This window comes from Schistocerca gregaria, chromosome 3 (genome assembly GCF_023897955.1).
Source record: "Schistocerca gregaria isolate iqSchGreg1 chromosome 3, iqSchGreg1.2, whole genome shotgun sequence".
Taxonomy (NCBI): Eukaryota; Metazoa; Arthropoda; class Insecta; order Orthoptera; family Acrididae; genus Schistocerca; species Schistocerca gregaria.
The window spans coordinates 197,051,078-197,077,014 of NC_064922.1; the positions used below are offsets into that span (position 1 = coordinate 197,051,078).

The window sequence follows — 25,937 nt, forward strand, 5'->3', positions numbered from 1 at the left end:
ATAGTTGAAGTGGTTAAGGTGACCATCAATCCAGGTTTGAGTCCCAGTCCAGTACAAATTTTCACTTGTCACCACTGAAATATTTCTGTGTCCTAATGCAGCTGACGTCAGTATTTTTCTTTTACCATCCCTAAAAACTTTGTGTTTGTTGCTTGTATATATATTTCTCATCTGTGCTTAATGTGACGGAGTTTTTCACCTCTTTATGCCGAAGTGCATACTGTTTGCTTTCTTTATGTTTAAGGTTAATCTACTATGTACTTCCCATTCATAAACATCCTTCATTTGCTTTCTGTAACAGGAGTTCTGGTGTTTTATCAGTGAGTATATCGTTTCTGAAATCGGAAAATAGAACTTTTTCTCCATGTCTTTTAATGTCTGGAAAATCATTGATATAGATTAAGAAGAGAATTCAACCCGATGCACTACACTGAGTAACACCTGTGTTTATATGTTTCACGTGTGACAATTGTTGTACTAAAAATTTATATTCAGCAGATGTGAAAACTACCTCCAACTTTTGCACCCTGTTTTCTAAATAAGACTGGAATTGTCATTTGCTATTCTTCTTAAGCTTAGCACTTCTAGTTTGCTTCATAGTATTTTGTGGTCAAAAATGTCAACAGCTGTGGACAAGCCCAAGAAAATGCATGTAACACAGTCATCCTGTAATGGCTGATATTGTACTTCTCCCACACTTGAAACTCTGCTGTGCTTCTGTAAAAAGGTTGTATTTATTCATGTAATTTATTAGTTTCTCTTTCTTGATTAATTCAGTTACGATGGCTGGAATGTTAATAGTGGTAAATGTTTATTTACAACTTATAAAAAATAGATACATTTTTAAAGTTTTTCTGTCAAAGTATACACCTGTTGCCAGAAATATGAAAGTCATAGGATACCCTTAGCAGCCCTAGTCTGTTGCCTGATGAATCTCTGTAACAGTTCTGAACTGAATGCTGTGGAGGGCTTCCTTGAGTTTAGGGATCATGCTGAATTCACAAGGGCTGAAGTTCAGGGAGTATGGTGGTAGGTACAGCACTTCTCAACCCCTTTAATTGAACAAATCAGTCACAATTGTGCCATATATGCCCAAGCATTGTCCTGCAAAATGATATTCTGGTCTTGCAAAAAATGTTACCGCTTCTTAATGTAAACTGGTTGCAGGCTGTGTTCCAAAACTGAACCACGTCAAGAGAGAAGCAGCTAGTTGTGGAAATGTCTTCTCAAAAATTGATTTAAATAATGTGCAGAATGTAGAGACCTTAGTGCACAGCAGAGTATCAGGTGTTGGAGAAGTACAATATCAGCCATTACAGGATGACTGTGTTACATGCATTGTTTACCATGTACATTTCATCCCAGGTTTGATTTGCCAATGCCCTATGACAAATACATATCTTATGTACCAAAAAAAAAAAAAAAAAATACTTCTATAGGCTTGCAGTTTTGTAAACTTTACCAAGCTTATCTTTAGCTTCATTATCTTGCAGTAATGATCCATAATGCTAAGATCTATTATAAATGCTCTACAATTTTTCCTGTCAGTATCTGTAAGTAAATGGTCTAAAATTGAAGCTGAAATTTTTGACACCCTCACGGCCGTGTTTGTCATTTGTGCCAAGCTGAAAGTATTCATACTGTTTAGGAAGTTATTACTACTCTTATCCTCATCACCTGTGTTAATATGCATGCATTCCCTGTTGTGCTATGAATTAGCTTCGAGAGGTATAATGTGATACAATTTGAATGGCATTAAACAAGCTCAGAAGCTGTCATCACTGTATGAACTTTCCTGTCTTGTATTTTGTGCTATGAACAGGGTATTCTGTATGTATTAGCACATATTGATTCAGTGTTCCCAACATGACCACAAAGGGGTGAAACACACATCACTCATATTGGACTTCAAGGCATGTGAGTGGTGTGAAGACTCAAGTCCCGGCTGCATGTAATCCATTTCCAGGTTGGTGATTCCTATGCGAGGGGGGGGGGGGGGGGGGGAGACAACAAGTTACCTTTTCTTTACTATAGCTGCTTGTCGCAGCTGAAACGCTTTCTGAGCACCCCTAGATGGCCAGACGTGCTGTACATACACAATATATTGCTAAAGTTTCTTATTTACAAATGATGTCATTTCATCTACTTCATACGGACCCTTACGCCTTGTAATAAATTTATGTATCTTGCACTTAGTAACAAATATATTTATTAGCGTCATCCATGGGCAAATGTGAAATTTTGGTAGTGTGAGCTTACTCCACATTGTTCCCACCCATTGCTCTAAAGCCTTAATGTTTGCCTTCTTGGTTGATCTTTGAACTGCTCTTCATCTTTTTGCAAAATTTTAAGCAGGTGGAATGCTTTTTCCTGAAGATGGTAACACTGCCTCAGAAGACGAGAGCGTTTCTTGCCTGGATGAAATATATTCCCTTGGGGGTAGTTTGTCATAGTCAGAAAATGGTATTTGTTTCCTGTGCACTACTTCGTAAAGTGAGTTCCGTCCTTTCATGAACTTTGGGGTTAATGTTGTTACAACATACGGCAACAACTTGAACAAATAATTGTGGTAACTGTTTACTTAGCGGCTTAACATTCTGCCTATCATTCCGCGAACCCACTTGGCTCTTCCATTCGCTGCTGCAGCTCACTAGTAGATAATTTCTGGATTGCAGGAGTCAGCACAACTGCTTCATAAATTCTGACAATAAGTTAGGTCCTTGGCCTGTTATAGGTGACTCAGGTGTACCAAATTTAAACAGCCAGTTGGTAACCATCATAGGCTACTGCGAGAAATGGTCAGTAATTGAAGGACAAAGCGATTTCGTGGTGGTGTTCACTCAGAGGGCATGATTGTATCTGAACCAATCATCTTGGACCTTAGAAAAGGTGCTCACTCAAGCTGGACCCGGCTCTTTGCATACAAGGCAATCAGTTCCTTTGTAGCCGGCTGGAGTGGCCGAGTGGTTCTAGGCGCTTCAGCCTGGAACTGCACGATTGCTACGGTCGCAGGTTCGAATCCTGCTTCGGGCATGGATGTGTGTGTTGTCCTTAGGTTAGTTAGGTTTAAGTAGTTCTAAATTCTAGGGGACTGATGTTAAGTCCCAGTGCTCAGAGCCATTTGAACCAGTTCCTTTGTATTGCTCAAATTTTTGTTTATGGCTACTTCAACAATAATTTTCCACAATCCATTGGTCCATAACATTCTACCCTTCATGCCCCACAAGTATTGTCCCATGGGCTCAACACTTGATTGCACAAACTGGCTGGCAGGACAGTACAATGACTGCTCTAGATACACAATCTCGTTGCAAGCACAGAACTGCTGTTGAATAGAAAATTGCTAACAGTGTTTTGGCACTCTTTACTGCTTGCCATTCATCAGCATAGATGCTCACACATTCTGTTTTGTTAACCTTGCAACTCAATCCATTGGCATTACTGTGTGTTCTGCCAGTGCAGTGCGTAGCTTCATATTCAAATTCACTAAGGCATAACATCCAGTAAGAAAATCAGCTGGTTGAGTCTTTTAGACCTAGAAGTTGTTTTAATGTGGCATGATCATTCCCCACCTTAAAAAGTTTGCTATATATGTAACAACATAATTAGGTGATGCCATAGGGTAACTTAATGTCTCTCTTTCCATTGTAGCATAATTATTTTGGGTTCTTTCGTCAACTTACTTGGAGCCATCAGCTATTGGGTGCTCTGTTCTGTTCACTCAGGTTTTTGACTGAGGATGCATTCTAGGATGTGATTGCTGGTATCAGATTTTAGTACTCTGGTTAGGATCACAGGTCAAGTCCTTCAATACTCAGGGCTTCTTCTCACTTCAAGGTCCAGTAGAACTCATCCCCTCTTTTTTAAGAAGATAGGTGAAGGATATCACTATTCCCACAAAGACAGGCACTGATTTCTGATAGTAGTTTGGCACTGCTAACAAGAACTGCAATTTTTTTCTATAATAGGGGCAGAACACTGATGTTTCATGTATGGATATCACCACAAGCCAAGATTCCATTTGCACACTACCTTGCCCAGTAATACAGGTATGACGTGAATAGTGGACTTAGTAGTGCAAAATGCTATTTTTCCCTATTCATTGTCAAGCACACTATTTTCAGTTGACTCATATTTTGTGGTTGCACCACATATTCTCAACATCACTCAAAAATGAAATGATTTCATACAAGTACACCATGTTCTGCCTTGATTTTAGGCATCTTAGAATGCCATTCAGCTGATGCAAAGGTGTCACTGGTATGTTCTTTAATCCAAATGGTGTTTTGTGGTTCTGTTGATGCCACTAGGGAACAGTAAACAAGGACTTGAGTCAATCCTCTTGTGATACTTCTAACTAATAGCATCCACCTCCCAAGGCCATCATAAACCAGTAGCACTGGTCAGCTTCCATCTGCACTTGAGAGGCTCCAAAGTGTTCGTATTCTCTTCTGTGATTACATAATTGAGCTGTTGGTCTAAGAATTTTTCCATGACTGGCTGGAGGAAGTGCAGAATCGGATACTATCTCTGATATGTGGATAATTTATTTCCAGTGGGAATCCGTTGTGGCATACCTGGATTGGCTGTTAATGGTGTGGGAGGGTTACATAACTCCTCTAATAACTTCATGATTTCTTGTCCATCAGTGACTCTTATATGGAACACTTTTTCTTTCCATGCTTCTCAATTGCCAGTTGTCCTGGCTCAGGGTTCCATGATCCATTCCTCTGTCTAAGTCCACTACCTCCAATTTGCTGCCTGTACATCATGTTGTGGTTTCTCCTTTGTTGTGCTAAATTTAGCTGCTCTAAAAAGCACCACAAGGCTTCCATTTTTTTATGAGTTGCTATTTGTTCACAGTAAAAATTCACAGTGATCCAGGAATGGTTATTTCATATTTATTCCAGTTACAGACCACAATATCTTGCATCAAATTATTAATTACACTCTATGATGACACTCTTCAGATTTGGGTATTAAATTTTTTTTGTACTCAGTTCCGAAGATAGTTGTTATACACTGAAATAAACAATGTGATGTAAAAACATGGTCTTATAACTGGAATAAATGCAAAAGGAACAAAAATATCCCTTCTCTGCACATACAATATTCCCTGGTGCCCAAACCACTGAAACCAAACTCCTTATTTCCAGTTTAACTAACCACCACACAAAATGTATGAGGATGAATCAAATATAAATAAGAGTTTTTCTTTTGTGTGCCATTTTGTAAATGGAGAATTGTGTGATCTTTGTTTATTGTTGCTTTTGTTTTCAATTATTATTCTCCACAGCTAGAACATTTTCTTGTTTATTTAGTCAGAATTGTAATGTCAGAGCAGGAGCTACCATCATCTATTGCACAATGAACTATAATCAAGTTTCATACAGCAGATGATGTTAAACCATTCAAAATTTTGAAAAAACCTGCAACACAGTTCAGGGACAATACCCTGAGAAAGACTCAAATGTATGCATGGCACAAACAGTTTTTATGAGGCCCAGTAACACTTGAGAATGCAGCTTACCATCATCCGAGGACCAGCTTGACTGATGAGGTTATTCACATTGCTAGTCAGCTTGTTGAATATGATCACCAAATAATAGCTGCTGAAATTGCTATTGTGGTTTGTGTAAGCTATGGCCTTGTCTTCTCACAACAGAGCACAAACTTCCACACTTCACTCTTGTCTCTTGTCTTAATCTTTCTAACTCTTTATGTGTAGCAAGATTATCTGCTCACATATGTACATCCTCAACCAATAAATGTTGAACTATGTTGTGGGTAGTCACCATCTCACCTGCAGTACCCGATGGCATTCTTGCCATAGTAAACTATTTTAGATAGGAAAACAGATACACACGAAAGCCCGAACAGAGAAAATAAGGATTCCACAAGTCATTACAATATGCTTAAGATATCACTTACGCATTAGAATGCAGTGAAGTCAAGTGCTTGGTTACTGCTGAAGAAACTGTCATCCTTCCTGTTATCAAATTTTGTTCTATGGTGACCAGGCACTGATCAGCCATTGACACGGCTGTCAACAGAATGACACTGCTGACATCCGACCTCTGACACCACTTGTGACAGCAACACATCACATGGATATTGGTCACTGTGCATCCAGGTATCACTACTGGTGAAGATATCCAATGAAGGTATGATGTCTGGCTGGCCTTTTTTAGTTACCCAATATAAAAAGAAGTCAAACTTCTTCTTAACATGTTTGATACGATTATAATCAGAAGCTGATGGAGCTAAGGTCCCTGCCTACTTGAAGTCAATTACTCCTGCAGTTGTCAGCAGAGGTGGCCTAGTTATGAGACAATCGCTGATGCAAGTGAGCGTCTGGCAGCCACTTCATTGTCCATAATTGAATGAAAGCTTGTTTCTTCCTGTGTGATATTGCTCAGCATTGGGAGGTATGAAACTGTCATCTAGGCAGAAGCACACCAGATAAAATGTGCACTGCTTGTGAGCTGAACATCCATTAGGTGGGTGTGGGAAATATTGAGGGATTTGGTTGAACAGTACAGATGAAAAAGCTAAGGCCAGTGCTGTCATTCTCAGAGTATATGCATCAGCTACCCATGAAGTTCCAGTTAGACTTTGAAATAAATTATGACAGCTTTTCACTTTTACACCTGGTGTCTTTAGGTAAATGAACTAAGGAAAGTGGCCCTGAGACACTTTGAAGTGCTGTTGTGATGTTATACATCATTACTATATCAGCTGCAGACAGCAGTTTGCATATCTGTTGCTCAAGTGGAATGCTGGAGCTTCTGACTCTTGGAGGTTTTGGTTTGAACATCCGCCTACTGAAATACTTATCCATTACACACAGGTTGTCAAACATAGTTTGTTTTGGCTCTGAGACATATGTAAGCTTGTGACACTTTTTCTGACAACTGTGTGAGTACATAAGTTGAAAAAGTAAAAGAGAGAACTGAACTTTGAGGCTGTTTATTGTCCAGTTCATGAAATTTACTCTGCATGTGGGACAGGCAGGCATTCAGCATATTGCCAAATAATGAGGTGGCCTGTATCCTGGCAGCTGTGTTGCTCAGTTTAGTTAAAGGCCCTCTTTCCGTAGTGTGCTGTGCACTGAGAACAAATTTAAGAAGACACACACAATTTTTTCTTTCTTCTCAAAACAAGTTTACAAATAGATGATTAAGGAGGGGACCTGGTCATGGCAATTGTATTTGGCAGAATCCAGCTTACTGGTCTGTGATTAGTACTTTAATTATCATTGTTACTATGTTTAGAATCAGTAGTTCCATTAATCTGTATGTGACACAGTAGTGCAGTTAGTCTATAACTTGTGAGAGATCTTAGTGTTCTTGAAGACTGGCATTAATCTATCTGACTCCCAACATGCATCTGTAAAAGAAAGCAGTCCAGGGTTTAGTGGCAAATCCACAACATTTAAGTAGTTATGGTCACATCCCATCAAAGCCTGCAACCTTTCAAGTGTGGACACTGTTTAAGCTTTCTTGCACTTGCAGGAGTAAGTGATAGTGAGTGTAATTTCTTCAATAAGTTGCTTCTTTTGCCGTATGAAGATGACTGCAGTTTACTTTTGATCCTTATGCTGAATTTCTTAGCTGTTGTTGTTCTGAAAGTTGGGACAGGGGTGTTTGCTATGCATTCAACATTAACTGCTGTACACTTCTTTGATAACATTGGTGAAGAGACCAGTTCATGACTGAGAGACTAGCTTTCTCACTGAAATGGGTTAAATTCATACTATTGAAAGTTTCCACATGTTTATATTTCTTGGCATGGTCCAGCATTCCAGAAGTTTTAAGGTTGTTTCGTGGGAATTGTTGTCTTTAAATTTAGCAGCGAATCTACTTGTGTCTTTGTTCCATTCTGATTATTAATCTTTATAGATTGTTCATTGAGTATTTCTCTTGGCTGCTGCTTTAGTTAGGCTACAAAATCTTCTACGGTTCTCTAGAACTGGCATAAGCCATCTCTTATTATTATCAGTGTATTTATTATAGGTCTCTCAGTTGGCTTTTTGAAATTCTATTGAGGCTCAGCAGCAGACTATACAATTGGAATCTGTACTTCAATCCTGTAAATAACAGTTCTGTGTTGGCTTTGAGGGAAGTCATTCATATTCACCCCTGAATTTGTGAAGATGGTAACACCCAACAGGAAGAAGTGAAATAGAGACCATGTGGTTAGTCCTGTTTGCAACAAGGTGAGTGAAATGTAGCTGTGTCTTTAGCATAATATACAAGCCTTATATTTATTTATATCTGCCTATTCTGAAAATTTAACTCCACATTCATCAATTACATGGTAGCCTCCAAGTATTGATTAGGTACTAGTTGGAAAGCTTCTGGCCACCTTACATCTGGGGGGGGGGGGGTTTATAAAAATTTGTGATTACATCAATCTGAATTTGTATGGATGTTGAAAAGAAGTCTAATGAATCTGATGGTGCATATATGACATAGTAGTCCAAGATGTTATTGACAAATGTGGCTGGTGTGTGTTTCCTGTAAAGCCAGGATATTGACAAAGTACTCTTATGGGACTTTCAATAAGTAATCACTATTTGCTCTGCTTATGACTTTCAAATAAAACTGCAAACAGTTAATTGAGTATACATTGTGCATATGTGTAATAGTGTATCCTGAGAGACACAATTTGAAAATTTGTGACTGCTGTAACTTTGAAGTACAGGAGAGCAGTTTCCCTAAACTCTGGACATGGGATCTTGCTTACTAGCATATCCTTTCATTATGCCTTCATGGTGAACATTAGTACCCTAATCTCTCCTCTGCCTCTCTTTAACATACTTCATGGTTTTTTAAAATTTAATCTTATTTTGCTTTTATTAATTTTCTCATTTATTCTTCACCTCTGAAAATGGCTCTCCTTTCTTTCTTTCACCTCCCCCCCTCCCTCTATTTTTTTCTCGGTGTTTTCCGTCTCCCCCATTTCGTTTGTGTTTGGTATTGTGCTTTATTTGCATTGTTCTGTCCACTTACCACTTTTTTCTCTTCTTCTAATCGATTTTTACTTCACATTCTGTTATTCTTTTCTGTCGTCACTGAAGAGAAGATGTCACATCACTTACTAACATTTCATTGTTGACCTCCTACTTCCCCCCATGCATTTTCTTTAATCATTGCCTACATTTCATCTTGTGAGACACCTTATTTATTTTTAGTTTGTGCATTTTTTTGGAGCTACGCTCACATATAAACATTTTGTACGAATAAATGTTTATCTGTGTGCATGACTACGGGGATAATACACTTGTGATATGGATGGAAAAACAAGAAAAAACTGATAGTTGGAAAGGCAGTTGTCACTGAGATTCATTGGAAGAATCCTTAGGAAGTATAGTCCACCCAAAAAGAAGGTAGCTTAGAAAACCCTCATTCAAGTGATACTTGAGTATTACTTCTCCATCTGGGAGCATTAAAAGGTAGTATTGATAGAGGAATGAAAGAAGAGCCAAAAAAGAACAGTGCATTTAATCCCAGATTTGTGTAAAAAGCATGAAAGTGTCACAGAGATGCTTATACAGCTCCATTACCAGACGCCACAAGGGTATTGTGCCTCATAGTGCATTTACTGTTGAAATTCTGAATACATGCATTCCTAGAAAGTCAACCAATAATTGCTTCTTCGTTCATATATCTCTTGAAAAGACCAGGAGGGTAATGTTGAACAGAAATATGAACTCACATGGTGACTTACCAAGGGGAGGAAGTGACAATGGTATATGAAGTAGCCTATCCACATACTCAAATACTTACACAATATTCGTTTAATGACTCTCATGAGTGCCTTCTGTCCCCCAAGAATTCTTAAAAGTGCATTTGCTATTTCTTTTGTCTACTTTTTGACTAATATTTTACTCTGTTTTGTTTACTTCCTTATTCACTAATTTCCGAATTGGCATTTGCATCCTACTTTGTTTATTTGATATTGCAGTTCATCCACAGAAGCATCAATACATTCCGTAAATTCACTTTTGAGTGTTTTAATTTCTTTCGTTCTGACCTGGTGCTATTTTGAATCCTAAGTAGCTTTCAAGGCTCTAAGACTCTCTTTTAAAGATTTATTGGTTGCTTTCTAGGAATCTAGGCCTGTTTTCAGTTACTGCATTAGGTCTTCCTATAAAGATTCTTGATCCTTTTTTATGGACTTTGTTAGAACTATGAGGGCTGTTCAATAAAGAATGATCATAATTTCTTTTTTGAGAAGAGTCCTTTACTAGTCCTCATAATTTTGATGGTCCTTCTCAAAGTAGTCTCCCATGAATGTGATGCACTTGTCCAAGCATTTCTGCCAGCCTTCAAATACATGCTCGAAACCATTTTTTGAGAGGTCCTTCAAAATCGCCTCTGCAACCTTCAGCACTGCTTCTTATGATTGATAATGCCTCCCATGAAGGCATTTTTTCATGTTAGGGAATAGAAGAAAAGTAACATGGGGCTAAATCCAGATTATAGGGAGGGTGAGGGATGCACTTCACATTGATTTTTGCAAGATATTCAGCAACAACATCGGCAATATGCAGCTGTGCATTATCGTGGTGTAGCATCTAACCTGCTTTATGGAAATGTTGTCTTTTGCACCTGATATGGACTTGCAATGTTTTCAGGACTCCCTGTCATATTGTCCAGTTACTGATGTGTGTGCAAGACAGCATGCTGATAAACCATTTCATGAATATCAAAGAATGAGGTGACCATAACTTTCCCAGCAGAAGCAACCACTTTTATTTTTTTGAGGATTGGTGGTAAGGGGATTTCCATACTGAGCTTCGCTGTTTGCTCTCAGGATCAAAATGATGTAGCCAAGTTTCTTCAGCAGTGGTTACATTTGAAAGAAACTCTGCATCTCCCTCTAACATCAACTTTAACTGCATGCAGACCTGCACACGAATGTCCTTTTGTTCAGGAATCAACAGGTTTGGAACCCATCGCTCACAAACACGTGTCGTGTGATTTTTCTGTCTCCAATGTGTGGCACCCAGTGAAATGTTCAATATTTCAGAATGTGATCTTAAGGTAAGTCGTCGATCCTCTCTCACAATGACAGCAGCAGTGTTGATGTTTTCTTCCATAAGAGCAGTAACTGGAGCACCATGTCTACCTTCCTTTGAAATTGATTGTCTCTCCTCTTTAAACATTTTAAACCACCTTCGAGCTGTGCTGTAGGGAAAAGTAGACTCCTCATAGGCTTCCTGTATCATTGTATGGACCTCAGTGGAAGATTTGTTGAGACAAAAGCAGAATTTCAAAGCCACATATTGTTCCTTGCGTGTTACCTCCATTGCAGTGGTAAGTGATACTGAACATTTCTCACCTTGCCTGCCTCTCGCAGGTGGGAACCAGGAGTCCCAACAATGAAACCATTATGGTGTGTTTGTTGCACATTAAGCTAACAGAAATTCAAAAGATTAAATTTTAGTGTGAGAAATTATGACCATAAAAAATTATGATCATTCTTTATTGAACAGCCCTCGTATTTTTAATGGTTCAACTTTCTAATCTAATCTACGCAGTATTTACAGTATATCCTAATTGTGATTTCAGGATGTCAGTGTTTGTTTTTATTGCCTTCAGGAGCTGTTGAAATAAGACTTGTATATACAACAGTTTTTTGTCTGACACACCATGATATCTGATAATTTTGACGTCCATCACATACCCCAGTATTGTCCCCTTCCTTTTTTCACTTCTTCTTGTCCCAGTATTGGTTCCTGATCTGGCATTCATTTGATGGCCTTGACCTACATTTTCCATAGTTCCTGCTTTCTGTTTCACAGTTTTCTTCTGTTTGTCCATTTTGATTTTCTACTGATAGGACAATAGCTTGCATAGATACTTGCTCTGAATTTTGACATTTCTTTTCAAATCACTCTGTTACCTAATACATGAGCTTTCATTGTGTATTGGCTTCTCAGATAACAAATAACTCAATTCTGTTCTAGATCAATCCTAATAACTGAACTGCAGATTTTTTAATGTATATAAATAGTGATATATTGAGAAATTGTATATTTTATTTCTAACCATGAGTTTTTCCTTTAAACATATATTTCTGTCTTGGTAACATTTTTATTTCCATGCGACTGACAGTGCAGTCATAACTTGGTTGCATTATATTGTATGTTACATTCATGTTTTCAACCAAACAAAATAACATAGATGGAAAGAATGGTTCTAGTGATACTTCTTTTCATTTGAAGCTTAGACGTACCTATTAAATTTTACACCCCATTGTATAGTTTTGTAGCTAAATGCACATCCATGCTGTGTTTATGTTAGTACCGTTTCTCAGTTGCCACACTGAAGTTCTGAATAAGGTGGAAACATTCTATTTTGCTTTCAGAAATGGATTACCTGAAAATCCAAATAAAGAGCTTTCATTAATCAACTCTCCCGACTACACATTTCTTGATGGAAGAACAACTCCATTGGGTGTAAGGCAGAAGAAGCGACTACTTAAACAGCGGGAATATGCGGTAAGTAAAAGTATAGGCTTAGTCTATTTTAGAGAACTTGCTTCCATCCTCACAATCCAGAAACAGAGTTTTTACAACAATAAAATCTGAATATCAGTTCTGGCAAAAGAAGCCGCTCCACCGGGCTACAAGTTTCAAACAGTGTAGCTGTGCAGGTTACTAGAAGATCGCAGTGTGTGTTAGTGCCTTAATTGGACATCACTTCCTTGTAGGTGACGGCTGTGAAATGATCTTCTGCTTGTTCAGTCAATTTTCTGAGAGGCTGAATCCCAAATCTGTCACTGGCAGTTGCCTGAAAGAACACTTGCACAAAGATCATTTTAATACTTTTGCTTTTTGTGGATCATAAATCCAAAAGGGTGAAAAGAGTTTCCTCCAGAAATATTACATTTTGTTTTTTGCACCATGGAAAGTGTGCACCTCCGTAGATTTATCTCACTTGGTACACTTCCTTAGGTTGCGACGTATCTGCATTATTGTTCTTGTGTTCTTCTTCAGTCCAAAGACTGGTTTGATATACCTCTCCACACTAGTCTATCCCGTGCAAGCCCCTTCTCTCTGAATAAGTATTGCAATCCACATCCATTTGAACATACTTTGTGTACTCTTCTATTGATACTGAAGATAAGGTGGATAGATCACGTAACTAATGAGGAGGTATTGAATAGGATTGGGGAGAAGAGAAGTTTGTGGCACAACTTGACTAGAAGAAGGGATCGGTTGGTAGGACATGTTTTGAGGCATCAAGGGATCACAAATTTAGCATTGGAGGGCAGTGTGGAGGGTAAAAATCGTAGAGGGAGACCGAGAGATGAGTACACTAAGCAGATTCAGAAGGATGTAGGTTGCAGTAGGTACTGGGAGATGAAGAAGCTAGCACAGGATAGAGTAGCATGGAGAGCTGCATCAAACCAGTCTCAGGACTGAAGACAACAACAACAACTATTGGTCTCCCTATGTATATTTTACCCCCCACCTTGTCAACTGATTCCTTCTTTCAGTCAAATTATGCCAAAAATTTATTTTCTCCCCAATATTATTCAGTACCTCATTAGTCATGTGATCTACCCATCTGATCATCAGCATTCTTCTGTAGCACTACATTTCAAAAGCTTCTATTTTTTCTAGTGTGAATTGCTTATTGCCCTTGTTGCTCTTCCATACAAAGTTGCACTCGAGATAATGCCTACAGTAAAGACTTCCTAACACTTACATTTATATTCAATGTTAACAAATTTCTCTTCTTCAGAAATTCTTCTTTTGCCATTACCATTCTGCATCTTATATCCTCTTACTTCGGCCATCATAAAATTATATTACTGCCCAAACAGCGAAAACTCATGTACAGTTTTAGTGCCCTATTTCCTAATCTAATTCCCTCAGCATCACCTGATTTAATTTGACTACATTCCATTACCCTTGTTTTGTTTTTGTTAATATTCATGTTATATCCTCCTTTCAAGATACTGTCCATTCCATTGAATTGCTCTTCCAAGTGCTGTATTGCTTCTGACAGAATTACAATGCCATTTTATTTCTTCTCTGTGAACATTAACTTCCATTTCAAATTTCTCCTTGCTTTCTTTTACAGCTTTTCAATGAGTGAACTGAATAACAATGGGGATTGGTTGCAACCGTGTCTCACTCCCTTCTCAACCACTGCTTCCATTCCATGCCCTTTGATTCTTACTACTGCTGTCTGGTTTCTGATACCTTCAGAAATTCAAAAGAATGTGCTAAAGTCAATATTGTCAAAAGATTTCTCAAAATCTACAAATGCTATAAACATAGGTTTGACTTTCGTCAACCTATCTTCTAATAAGTCATAGTATCAGTATTGTCTTTTATGTTCAAACATTTCTCCAGAACACATTCTGACCTGTATTTTGCAGTCATGTCACATTAAACTGATAGTTCGGTAATATTCACACCGGTCACTACCTTTTTTTTAAATTACATTCTTCATTATGTTTGGTGGTGTTTTGCCTGTTTCGTATACCTTGCACATCAGGTTGAATGATTTTCTCACGACTGGCTCTCCAGAGCATCTCGATAATTATGAAGGCATGTAGTATGCTTCAAGTGCCTTGTTTTGAGTTAGATATTTAGTTAGTTTGTTAGTTTATATCTTCTATCTTATCTTTCTTCTGCCCTTTGTAAACTACTGGCTTCTCAAGTTCATTGCACTTGTGTAGCCCCTCTGTATATTCTTTCTGCCTTTCAGCGTTCACTGCTTCGCTTAATATTGGTTTTCCAGCTGTGTTCTTGATATAATGCATTGGCTTCTCATTTCTCTAAAGGCCTCTTTAACTTTCCCATAGGCAGTATCTTTCGCCAAGTTGTACATGCTTCTGTAGATTTACATTTGTACTCTAGTCATTCCTTCTTAACCATTGTACACTTTCTGCCAGTCTTCTTTTTTAGACATTTCTATCCCCCTTTCACCAGCTTCTTTTGCTGCATTTTTATATTTTATCATTTCATCAATTAAATTAAATACCTTCTGTAATATCCAAGGATTCCTACTAGGCACTGCTTTTTTACCTATTTGATCCTCTGCTGCTTTCACTATTTCATCTCTCAGAGCTATCCATTCATTTTCTACTGTATTCATTTCCCCGTTTCAGTCAGTCATTGCGTAATGGTGTGTTTGAAACTCTAAATTAATGTAGTTATTCCATCTTATTCAGAGCCTGTCTCCTTAATTTGCCACCTTTTTGCAATTTGTTTTAATCAACAACTGATAACCAATAAATTATGGTCAGAATCCCCATGTGCCACTGGAAAAGTATTACAGTTTAAAATCTTGTTCTGAAATCTCTGTCTTACCATTACATAATCAGTCTGAAATCATCCAGTGTCTCCAGGTCTCTTCCAGATATACAAGTTATTTCATGATCCTTAAACCAAAGCACTGATAATGATTAAATTATGCTGTGTGCAGAATTCTACCAGGTGACTTCTTCTTTACCCCTAGTCCATATTCCCCTATCATTTTTCCTTGTCTTCCTCTTCCTGCTATGGAATACCAGTCACCCATCACAATTAACTTTTCCTATCCTTTAACTCTGTGTATAATTTCCTTTATCTCATCATTCATTCTCTCAATCTGTTCATCTGCAGAGCTAGTATCTCCATTAGCTTGCGAGCGTCCTTTTGTTTGCCAAGCCTGTGGTATGTTGTGCCACAATGGGGACATGCATCACATGTTCTGATTGTCACAACCCTCTTGTAGCCCAAAGCTGATTTAGCAAATTTGAAGTAAGTTAATAATTGTGTGGCAGGTCACATTTTCACAGCACTTGGCATGCTGAAATAGTGACACACTGCAGAGTGAGGAAACAACGCTAGAATTCGCATAAACAGTTTTCATAATACTCATCTGGTATTCTTCTTCTTTGTTGTAAGTTGTAAGCTCATAGTCCATTCTGAAATTTAACTTTTTATACTGTTCAAGAGGGTGCTCAGCTTCATTTTGTTAAATATATGAAAGCTGATGGACTTTTTGGTGTTAAACACATACATTTTCAATCATTTCACTTCACAGTAGAAATCAACATCAACCGTGATGCTAACACAACACAAGTAACTTGCACTCCATCCTCGTACTTCAAACTTGTATTACTAACTGCCCAAAGACAAAGATTTACCTCTAACAACATATAACAAAGAAAATACTATCACATATCGATCTACTTGTGCAAAATTATCTTTCTGAAATACATTTCAAAAATAAAGTACAAATAATTTTTTATCATTGCTTATCTTTTTAAGAAGTCCATAAATATCATCATAATTACACTAAGTGTTTATATATGTGGACGTTTATAAATTTTTGTATAGCTATATGGTAGTGGATTTCTGGATATCGAGTCTTCAACTTGGGAATCGGTCATTTCATATGATCCAAGATCGGTTAGTACATTTATTTCACCATGACAACTTTTATTACAATGCATGACAAATTAAACAGTGTTTACAGCTGGACATGGCTCCGCTGCTGATGTGGCTGGTCACTGATGTGGTTGTTTATAAGATCATTGAGGCTGTGCGGCAGGTGGGGCCTCTGCCAGAGTTGGTATGACATACTGTGTGACTGTTGTCAGAGAGCTGACTGTCAAATACCTTTCTCCATCATAAACAAACTCTGGCCCATATTGCCAGTTTCATAGGCTTGAGGTATTTGCTTACATTCCTTTGGGGATGGGTGTGATTACCTCAAGTAGTGGTCCCTGCGTTTCACATCAGAGTTAAATGTGCAATCCCATCCCTGATTAGAGTGTCCACATAATTCTGACCACACAAACATGTAAAATTGCAATTCCTACTTAATCTGTGTAGTCAGCAGCCTAGTCTGCATGCGATTGCTTGTGATCCTTCTTTGCTGCCAAAATTCTGTTCCTGGCTGCAATAATTTACACTGAAGAGTCAATGAAACTGTTACATTTACCTAATATTGTGTAGGGCCCCTGTAAGCATGCAGAAGTGCCACAAAATGACATGCTGTGGACTCAAATAATGTTTGAAATAGTGCTGGAGGGAACTGATTCCATGAATCCAGCAGGGCTGTCCACAAATCTAAGAATATGAGGGGATGAAGATCTCTTCTGAACAGCATGTTGCAAAGCATCCCAGATATGCTCAATAATGCTGATGTCTGGGAGGTTTGCAGCCAGCACAAGTATTTAAATTCAGAAGAGTGTACCTGGAGCCACTCTGTAGCAATTCTGGATATGTAGGGTGTCGCATTGTTCTGCTGGAATTGCACAAGTCCATTAGAATGCACAATGGACATGAATGGTTCCAGATGATCAGACAGAATGCTTACATACGTGTCACCTGTCAGAGTCGTATCCAGATGTATTAGGGGTCCCATATCACTCCAACTGCACATACCCCACGCCATTACAGTGTCTCCACCAGCCTGAACAGTCCCCTGCTGACATGCAGGATTTATGGATTCATAAGGTTGTTTTCATACCCGTACATGTCCATCCACTTGATACTATTTGAAGCGAGACTTGTCCGACCAGGCAACATCTTTCCAGTCATCAACAGTCCGTGTTCATGGGCCCAGGAGAGGTGTAAAGTTTTGTGTCATTCAGTCATCAAGGGTACACGAGTGGGCCTTCAGCTTCGAAAGCCCATATCGGTGACATTTTGTTGATTGGTTTGCATGCTGACACTTGTTAATGGCCCAGCATTGGAATCGGCAGCAATTTGCGGAAGGGTTGCACTTCTGTCAAGTTGAATGATTCTCTTCAGTTGTCATTGGTCCGATTCTTGCAGGATATTTTTCTGGTCGCAGTGATGTTGGAAATTTGATGTTTTACTGGATTCCTGATATTCACGGTACACTCATGAAATGGTCGTACGGGAAAATCCCCACTTCATTGCTACCTCGGAGATGCTGTGTCCCATCGCTCATGCGCCGGCTGTAACACCACATTCGAACTCACTTAAACCTTGACAACCAGCCATTGTAGCAGCAGTAACTAATCTAAGAACTGCACCAGACACTTGTCTAATATAAGTTGTGCTGGCTGTAGCACTGTATTCTGCCTGTTTACATTATCTGTACTTGAATATGCATGCCTACACCAGTTTCTTTCGTGCTTCAGGGTGCATCTTCATTTATAAATGTTCAAAAATAAAATAAAATAAAATAAAATAAACCTTCTAGGCAACACAAGTTATGCTGGATTTATTAATGGCTCTATGTCTTATAGTAGATGATACAGAATGAAATTTTCACTCTGCCGTGGAGTGTGCTTTGATATGAAACTTCCTGGCAGATTAAAACTGTGTGCCAGACCAGGACTCGAATTTGGGACCTTCTTCTTTCATGGCCAAGTGCTCTACCATCTGAACTACCCAAGCATGACTCATGACATGCCCTCACAGCTTCAATTCCGCCAGTACCTCATCTACAAAAGGCAAAGGTCTCGAGTTTGAGTGTTGGTCCAGCACGCAGTTGTAATCTGCCTGGAAGTTTCATTGGATGATACAGTTTGGAGTTTCCTGTCAAGAATATGGCCTTCTGTCCTTCTATATTGGAAATTTCACAAAATGAAAATTATAACTGATGTCACCAGCAGTAAGCATCCCACTTTTTACATTGTTCGTAAAATGGTTAAAAGGCTGTAAACACAGGTGGCATGGGGCACATACCTGCCATAGTCGCTAACACTTACAGTGTCTGTAATGTAACTGTCGTTAGCTCCTGATAACCCTGCACAAATTGCATTAGTTGATGTAGTAAATATTCCATGGTTGAAAAACTGCACTCTCACCAGTTACAGAATTGTTCAAGGCCCGATTTGCATGCATCACAGGTCCCAAGTCGTTGCCACTTTTATAAAATGGCAGTCTACCACAGTTTATTGACAGCGGTTGATATTTATACAAGATACTATTCAGAAACCTTAAGTCAGTATTCCCTAGCAGTGTCTAGCCCAAGCCTTATAGAGTTCTGTATATTACAGACAGTCCACCAGAATAACACTGTAGCCAATGCAACAACCGTCATGGTGCGCACATTACCGCTCACATCAGAGAAGAGTGTCCTTCCATCCCTGCACTGGCTTGTCTGCCAGGGTGTGGTTAGAGCCCTTCAGACGGCATGCCTGAGAATCAGTGCCATCTATGTGGTGGTGCTATAGTTGTTGCTAGTAATGTTCTGCCAGCTACTTGGTTTACTTAGTAACGTTTGGTGGTGCCACTACACTTATGATTATCATTCTCACTTAAGTTTTAGTCTTGTGGTATTATTGTGTTTGAAGACTGTTGTTGAAGGACATTAAAGATGAGAGATTCTTGGGAAGTATGTAAGGAGTGAGTCTAACAAGCTGAAAATAATTAATGCTGATATGAAGGGTGAAAATTTTCCAGATAAAACCCAATGTAGTGTATTACATTGGAAGGTTGGTTGCCTTTGTTGTCAGGATGAAATGCCAATTGGGGTTATGAGTGAAAGAATAAATACCATTTTGCTGGGTCAGATCATTCATTCAATACTCAAGAGAGTGGCAAATGAAACTTGTCTATTGACTTTTACCTCCGTGTCTTTGTTTTCCATCGATGTTGATCTATTGAACAAAGTGGCGCAGTGGCGTAGTTGGGAGATATTTCAAATTTTCGGGGAGATGGTTCAAATCCCCATGCAGTCATCCATATTTAGGTTTACACGTATTCCTTAATTCACTTCATGTGGGTGGTAATTTCCTTGCTTATCCACCCTTGTGCTATGTCTCTAATAACTCCATTGTTCAAGAAACATTAAATCTTCGTCGTTTTTCTTTCCTTCATTCCTTCTATGTTTTTCGAGTTTTTCTCCCGCTTATTTGCACATTATTCATCATTATGTCACTAAATAACAGCCATGGTCATCATCTTGGTATTCTAGAAAGTCAGTCAACATTCATTTATGACATATGCCCATATAATGTGAAGTTGTGAATAGTTATACTGGATCCTGTAAAATTCCATTTTACTCCCACGTATTTCTTGCTTTTGAATTATACTAGGTTTTCTCACTATTTCATTGTTAATCCTTGTCTTACCAGTCATGAGCTGTACAAACTTCATCTCAGCAGCTTGATTCTCTTCTCATCTTTTATGCTAGTACTATCTGCTGCTAAATAAAATGTGTAATAACACAAATATATTCATCCAGCATCAGTCCTATTAGTGAGACCCTCATCAAGAGAACCTTTTGCTCACATTGTACTTTTAGATATTAAGATTTAGTGGTGTGATTGCAGCTGAAGGTGATTGATACAGGGTGATTCTATGATGATGATGATGATGATGATGATTTAAGCTTTTGGAGATGATGGAGAAGCATAAATGTGTTAATTTGAGGGAAGAGACTCTGGTGTGGAAATGACCGAGTCGAACGTTGTAAGCAAAAATCATTCTGATATCTCTGGAAGTGGACCTCTTCCACTGCAAGCTCTATGCTCTCCATGTTGTGGGAATAGGCAGTTTGGACAAAACAAGAAAAAGCTCTCAGTGAACAGGGGCTCTAAAATGCACATCCTTAGAGCTATGAGCACTTCTTCAGTAGAAGAGATGTTTTTCTTAGTAGCATAGATGAACAAATGGCATAGCTCTTCAGATATGCACTTCAGAGCCCATGTTTACTGGACTTTTTGTTATTGTTTTGGTCCATACCACGTCCTCCCAAAATGTGGAAAGCAAGGAGTTTGCAATAGAAGAGTTCCATTGTCAGAGGTACCTGAACAATTTTCACTTATAACCTTTGACTTCGTCATTTGTGGACTAGTGTCCCTTATTTCAAATTGATACATTTACTCTTCTCCATCATCCCTCAAAGTTTGTAAAGTCATCATAGAATCATGTATAATCTCTAGGTTTCTATTCTGGCATTACCAATAAAGGCTTTTGTCAGAACAAAGGCACAAGCTGATAATATTTATCGTAAAGTACCCTGCATGGTGAAAAACTGAAGCACCCAGAAGACATGACCAGATTTCAGTGTAACTTTGTATACGGACACACCATCAGTGGGCATGTAAATTATTATAGAGTTCAAATTCTCTGTGACTCAGACCTTGTAGGGTATACTAAGGGTGTAAACAGCATCTGATGTTGAGTGAGACAGTGGCATAAGGACAAGATAGAGATTCAAAGGGGGCTCATTGTGAGTCTCTATTTCATTGGCTGGTCGAATCGTGTGGTATCTAGATTTGCTAGGTATTTGGATGTAACACTGACCTTATGTTAGACTACATGGAAATGCAGTTTGTGACATACTTGTCACCAAGGTTTCTGTTGACCACATCTGCACACCACAAAGGAGGCTCACTGTGTTGTGCATCAAGCACATTGTAACCTCTTTACATGTGCACCTACCACTTGAAAACAAATAATAGACTCACTGCAGCATTCTGTGTAATCCTGCAGCATTGGTCAGAGACTAGCGGCAGTTGGATTACCATACCATGCATACGCTGCTGGCTATACCATAACACAAACAGCTGTGTTCAAATGGTGCAGTGGCTGGCATGCATTGACTGCTGATAAATGACACCACAATGTGTCTAGTGATGAAGCGATGAATTATTGTTGTGCACTAACCCGTATGGCCATCACTGGTGAGTATAGCACGACTTGGGGGAAAGGTCTCATTCCTCTTGTTTTGGAGGGTCATAGCTTTATAATTTCTGCTGTTATAGCGTGGGAAGCCATCAGACTTCAGGTCACGGCTGCAAATGATTGAGGGAATTCTGATGACACAATGGTGTGTTGTGGACATTCTATGTCTTCATGTGTTACCTCTCATGTGATGCAGTTGTGGTGCCATTTTTCAAGTCACATTTCTTGTTCACACATGGCACATATTTCTATGGATTGTCTGTATGGTTTTGAAATACTCCCATGGCCAGCAGGGTCCACAATACCAGCATTTGAGACTAGCTCAGACACCAATTCTGTCCCAGTGACAGTATTTAGGATATTAAGAACCGGTTTCGTGGATGTGGGTGAGATTGCCTCTGGAGAGGATACAGTGGCCTTGTAAAACACTTTCCAACCAAATCATAGCATGCATTGAAGTCATAGAGGGAGCAACATCATACTGATATGTGGACTTACACTGCCAAGTTCTTTATAAATTTGGCCCAGTTTTGTAATTACATAAATAACTTTGCATATTTTTCAGTCTGTAAAGTTTTGTTTTGTTGAAACTTCCTGGCAGATTAAAACTGTGTGCCCGACCGAGACTCGAACTCGGGACCTTTGCCTTTCGCGGGCAAGTGCTCCTCCCCTTCTGGATGTTTCACTTTTTTTGTCAGTCAGTGTATGTAAAAATTGTTGTACCAATGAGAAGGATACACTGACGGAAATGATTGTTATCTCACTTATTAAATACATGACGACACTCAAATGGCTAGGGTTGTGTTTTCAGGCTGCAGTTAATACTACACTCTCACAAGACACAATACAAGCAACATCTTTCATAGTAATAGCAGTTAAGGAAGGGACTTGTAGACTGGTTAACATAGATTGCGAGCTGGAGCTCCAGATGTGGGATTAAAACTAGTACATAATGAGGTGTGTTGTACCATCAGGTGAGATAGTCATTCATGAAACCTGCGTGACAGTGCCACCAATGCTGCCATTTCTTTTGCTTCAGGATCACTGAGCTGTCTATCTGTTGGCATACCAAGACTTAAAGAAATTTACATGATATTTAACTTTGTGAATTCGATACAGTGTGAAGCAGCAACATACTTCAATCAGTGACTTTCCCTTGTGTGTGTGTGTGTGTGTGTGTGTGTGTGTGTGTGTGTGTGTGTGTGTGTGTGAAAAAAACCAATATTTACCAGATGACTGTGACATACAAATTGCAAATTGTCGACCAACTAAATCACAGAGGCATCCAGTGGATTGTGGGTCACCTGAGAGGCAGACCAGGTTGATAACAATAACTGTCAGACTTCAGAAAATGCTTACACAGTCCACCCCAAATGTTACTACATATTTTGCTGCTAAAAATTTCCATGTCGGGCACCTTAAATGAAAAGCACTACTTCTGACTCTAAAAGCTGCCTGTTGTTGTTGATATCCATATATCTACACCTACACTCCACTAGCCACCTTGAATGGCATGTAGCAATTGCTGTTCCAGTTGCCCTCAGTACATAGGTGTTGAGATCACAAGTTATGTCGTATACTGTCCCAAACCATCACAGTGGCATTTGTCCTCTGTGTTACTCAACAACTGAGGCTTCTGTATTACATTCATCACTGTAGCACTATTAGAAATATTAGTTCCTTCCTTGAGGAGGAGAATGGTATAGGTTGGGTAAGACTAAAAAGAAGGTTAGGTCAATTCGACCCACATGGGATGCGTTTCATTTTGGGACCTGAATGACCTGCCCTTCTACATTTACATCAATACTCTGCAATCCACCATATGGTGCATGGTGGAACGTACCCAATAACACTACTAGTCATTTCCTTTCCTCTTTCACTCGAAAATAGAATGAGGCAAAAATGGCTATCTGTATGGCTCTAATTAGCCCAAATTTCTCGTATCTCATCTTCGTTGTCCTTATATGCAATGCATGTTGGAGACAGTAGAATCCTTCTGCAGTCAGCATCAAGTGCCAGGTATCTAAATTTTATCACTATTTTGTTGAGTTCCTCAAAAACAATGTCGCCTTCCCTCCACAGTTTCCCATTTGAGTTCCTGAAGCATCTCTCTAACACTTGCTTGTTGTTCAGACCAAATGGCAACAAATCCACCAGCCCACCTCTGAACTGCCTCTTCCTTTAGTATGACCTGATACAGATCCCAAAAACTTGAGTAGTACTCAAGAATAGGTTGCACTAGTGTCCTGTATGCAGTCTCCTTTATAGATGAACCACACTTTCCCAGAATTCTCACAATGAACTGAAGTTGACCATTCGTCTTCCCTACCAAAATCCTTAGATGCTTGTTCCATTTCATGTCATGTGGCAATGTTATGCCCATATATTTAAATGATGTGACTGTGTCCTGATAATCTTCTCTGGCCTGTACCTCTTCCCATCCCAAGGGAGGAACTGATAGTTCCAAAAGTTAGGAGAGCTTTATGTATGTTTATATATACACATTTGTAGAACTAAATATTTCACCCCCTGTAGATAAGTAATGGCCATAAATTCTATCTCATACTTTTATAGATTCTCAAGTGAATTTTCCTTTTGATACAGTATACATACTTACCAATCTTTTTGCTAGTTTTTCTATTTTAGATTTAAAACATTTTTATCACTTCTGTTCAGGTAAGAAGATGATTTGTATTGCAGAGAGATAATGTATTGTTTACTGTAAATTGAAATAATTAATGCACTAGCATATCATGCAAACACTTTCAGGACTATTCTGGACAAGAATTTGTTTATTGTGTTGTTACATTGTCTGTTGTTTCTCACATCTCACTAACAATTTTGCCCTAACTCTTCACTGAAACAGATGAGTATTACTGCACTTTTGATGTTTTCGCTTTTCAGGAAAAAATTGTGAAGCTAACCCAAGAAATGGATTTTGCTGTCGAACGCCATGAAAGATTGAAGAGGGAGGAGGAAGAATATAGGAAAAATATTATAAACAGTAAACTCAAACCAAAGGGTAATCTCCTAAAGTTAGAAAAGTGATTATTTTATTGTCCATTGTCACTTCTCTCTTATTGTTAAACCTGTTACCTAGATTAATAGTGCAGAATTTGTATCTGATGTGTAATTATTTGTAATATAGTAAAGTGATATTTTACAGGAATAAGCTGGTCTTTTTTGTTTTTGCAACTTAAAATAGATGATCCTAAATAATTTTTATTGTGATGTGGCCCCCGCATCAGTTTTTGTGATTATCTTCTGAAAATTAATTTAATATCATTTATATAAAAGTCGGTGGAGGAAAGCCTGTCATTCAAACATGAAGCAGTCTGTCTGGCTCTGTGGCTTAAGCAGTTGCATTTATTTGGGATTTGGAAGGATTCTGATCAGGATCAAACTAGGTAGTCAGATGCTGAAGGAACCTTCAGTAAGCCTTTTTCAGTTTAGTTTTCTGCAGATATGAAGAATGCTGTCATAGACCATGATTGTGATTTCCATGAATATCAGTTTCTTTTTAATTTACTGATTATGATAAAGGGGTACAAAGATATAAGGTTTTCAGAAGATTCAGCAAGACAGTTGAGAAATAGGATGTACTGATTACTGTGTAAATGCCCCCCCCCCCCTCCCCCCACGAACCATGGACCTTGCTGTTGGTGGGGGGCTTGTGTGCCTCAGTGATACAGATAGCCATATCATAGGAGCAACTACAACGGAGGGCTATGTTTTGAGAGGCCAGACAAACGTGTGGTTCCTGAAGAGGGGCAGCAGCCTTTTCAGTAGTTGCAGGGGCAACAGTGTGGATGATTGACTGATTTGGCCTTGTAACACTAACGAAAACAGCCTTGCTGTGCTGGCACTGCAAACAGCTGAAAGCAAGGGGAAGCTATGGCCGTCATTTTCCCCGAGGGCATGCAGCTTTTACTGTATGGTTAAATGATGATGGCGTCCTCTTGGGTAAAATATTCCGGAGGTAAAATAGTCCCCCATTCGGATCTTCGGGCAGGGACTACTCAGGAGGACATTGTTATCAGGAGAAATGAAACTGGTGTTCTATGGATTGGAGCGTGGAATGTCAGATCCCTTAGGTTAGAAAATTTAGAAAGGGAAAAGGATAGGTAAAAGTTAGATATAGTGTGAATTAGTGAAGTTCAGTGACGGGAGGAACAAGACTTTTGGTCAGGTGAATACAGGGTTATAAATACAAAATCAAATAGGGGTAATGCAGGAATAGGTTTAGTAATAAATGGGAAAATAGGAATGTGGGTAAGCTACTACAAACAACATAGTGAATACATTA

The 25,937-nt window shown here is 38.9% G+C and overlaps 1 protein-coding gene across 1 annotated transcript in view; it reads left to right on the forward strand.

The window, feature by feature from the left end:
- The window catches only part of LOC126355756 (39S ribosomal protein L52, mitochondrial), a 46,704-nt gene extending 21,901 nt beyond the window's left edge, over nucleotides 1–24,803 (forward strand). Inside the window, exons 3-4 of the mRNA XM_050006148.1 lie at nucleotides 12,379–12,511; nucleotides 24,536–24,803. Of these exons, the coding sequence (XP_049862105.1) occupies nucleotides 12,379–12,511; nucleotides 24,536–24,679 (277 nt within the window). The 3' untranslated portion in view covers nucleotides 24,680–24,803. The remainder of the gene's footprint in view (nucleotides 1–12,378; nucleotides 12,512–24,535) is intronic.
- The last annotated feature ends 1,134 nt before the right edge of the window (nucleotides 24,804–25,937 follow it).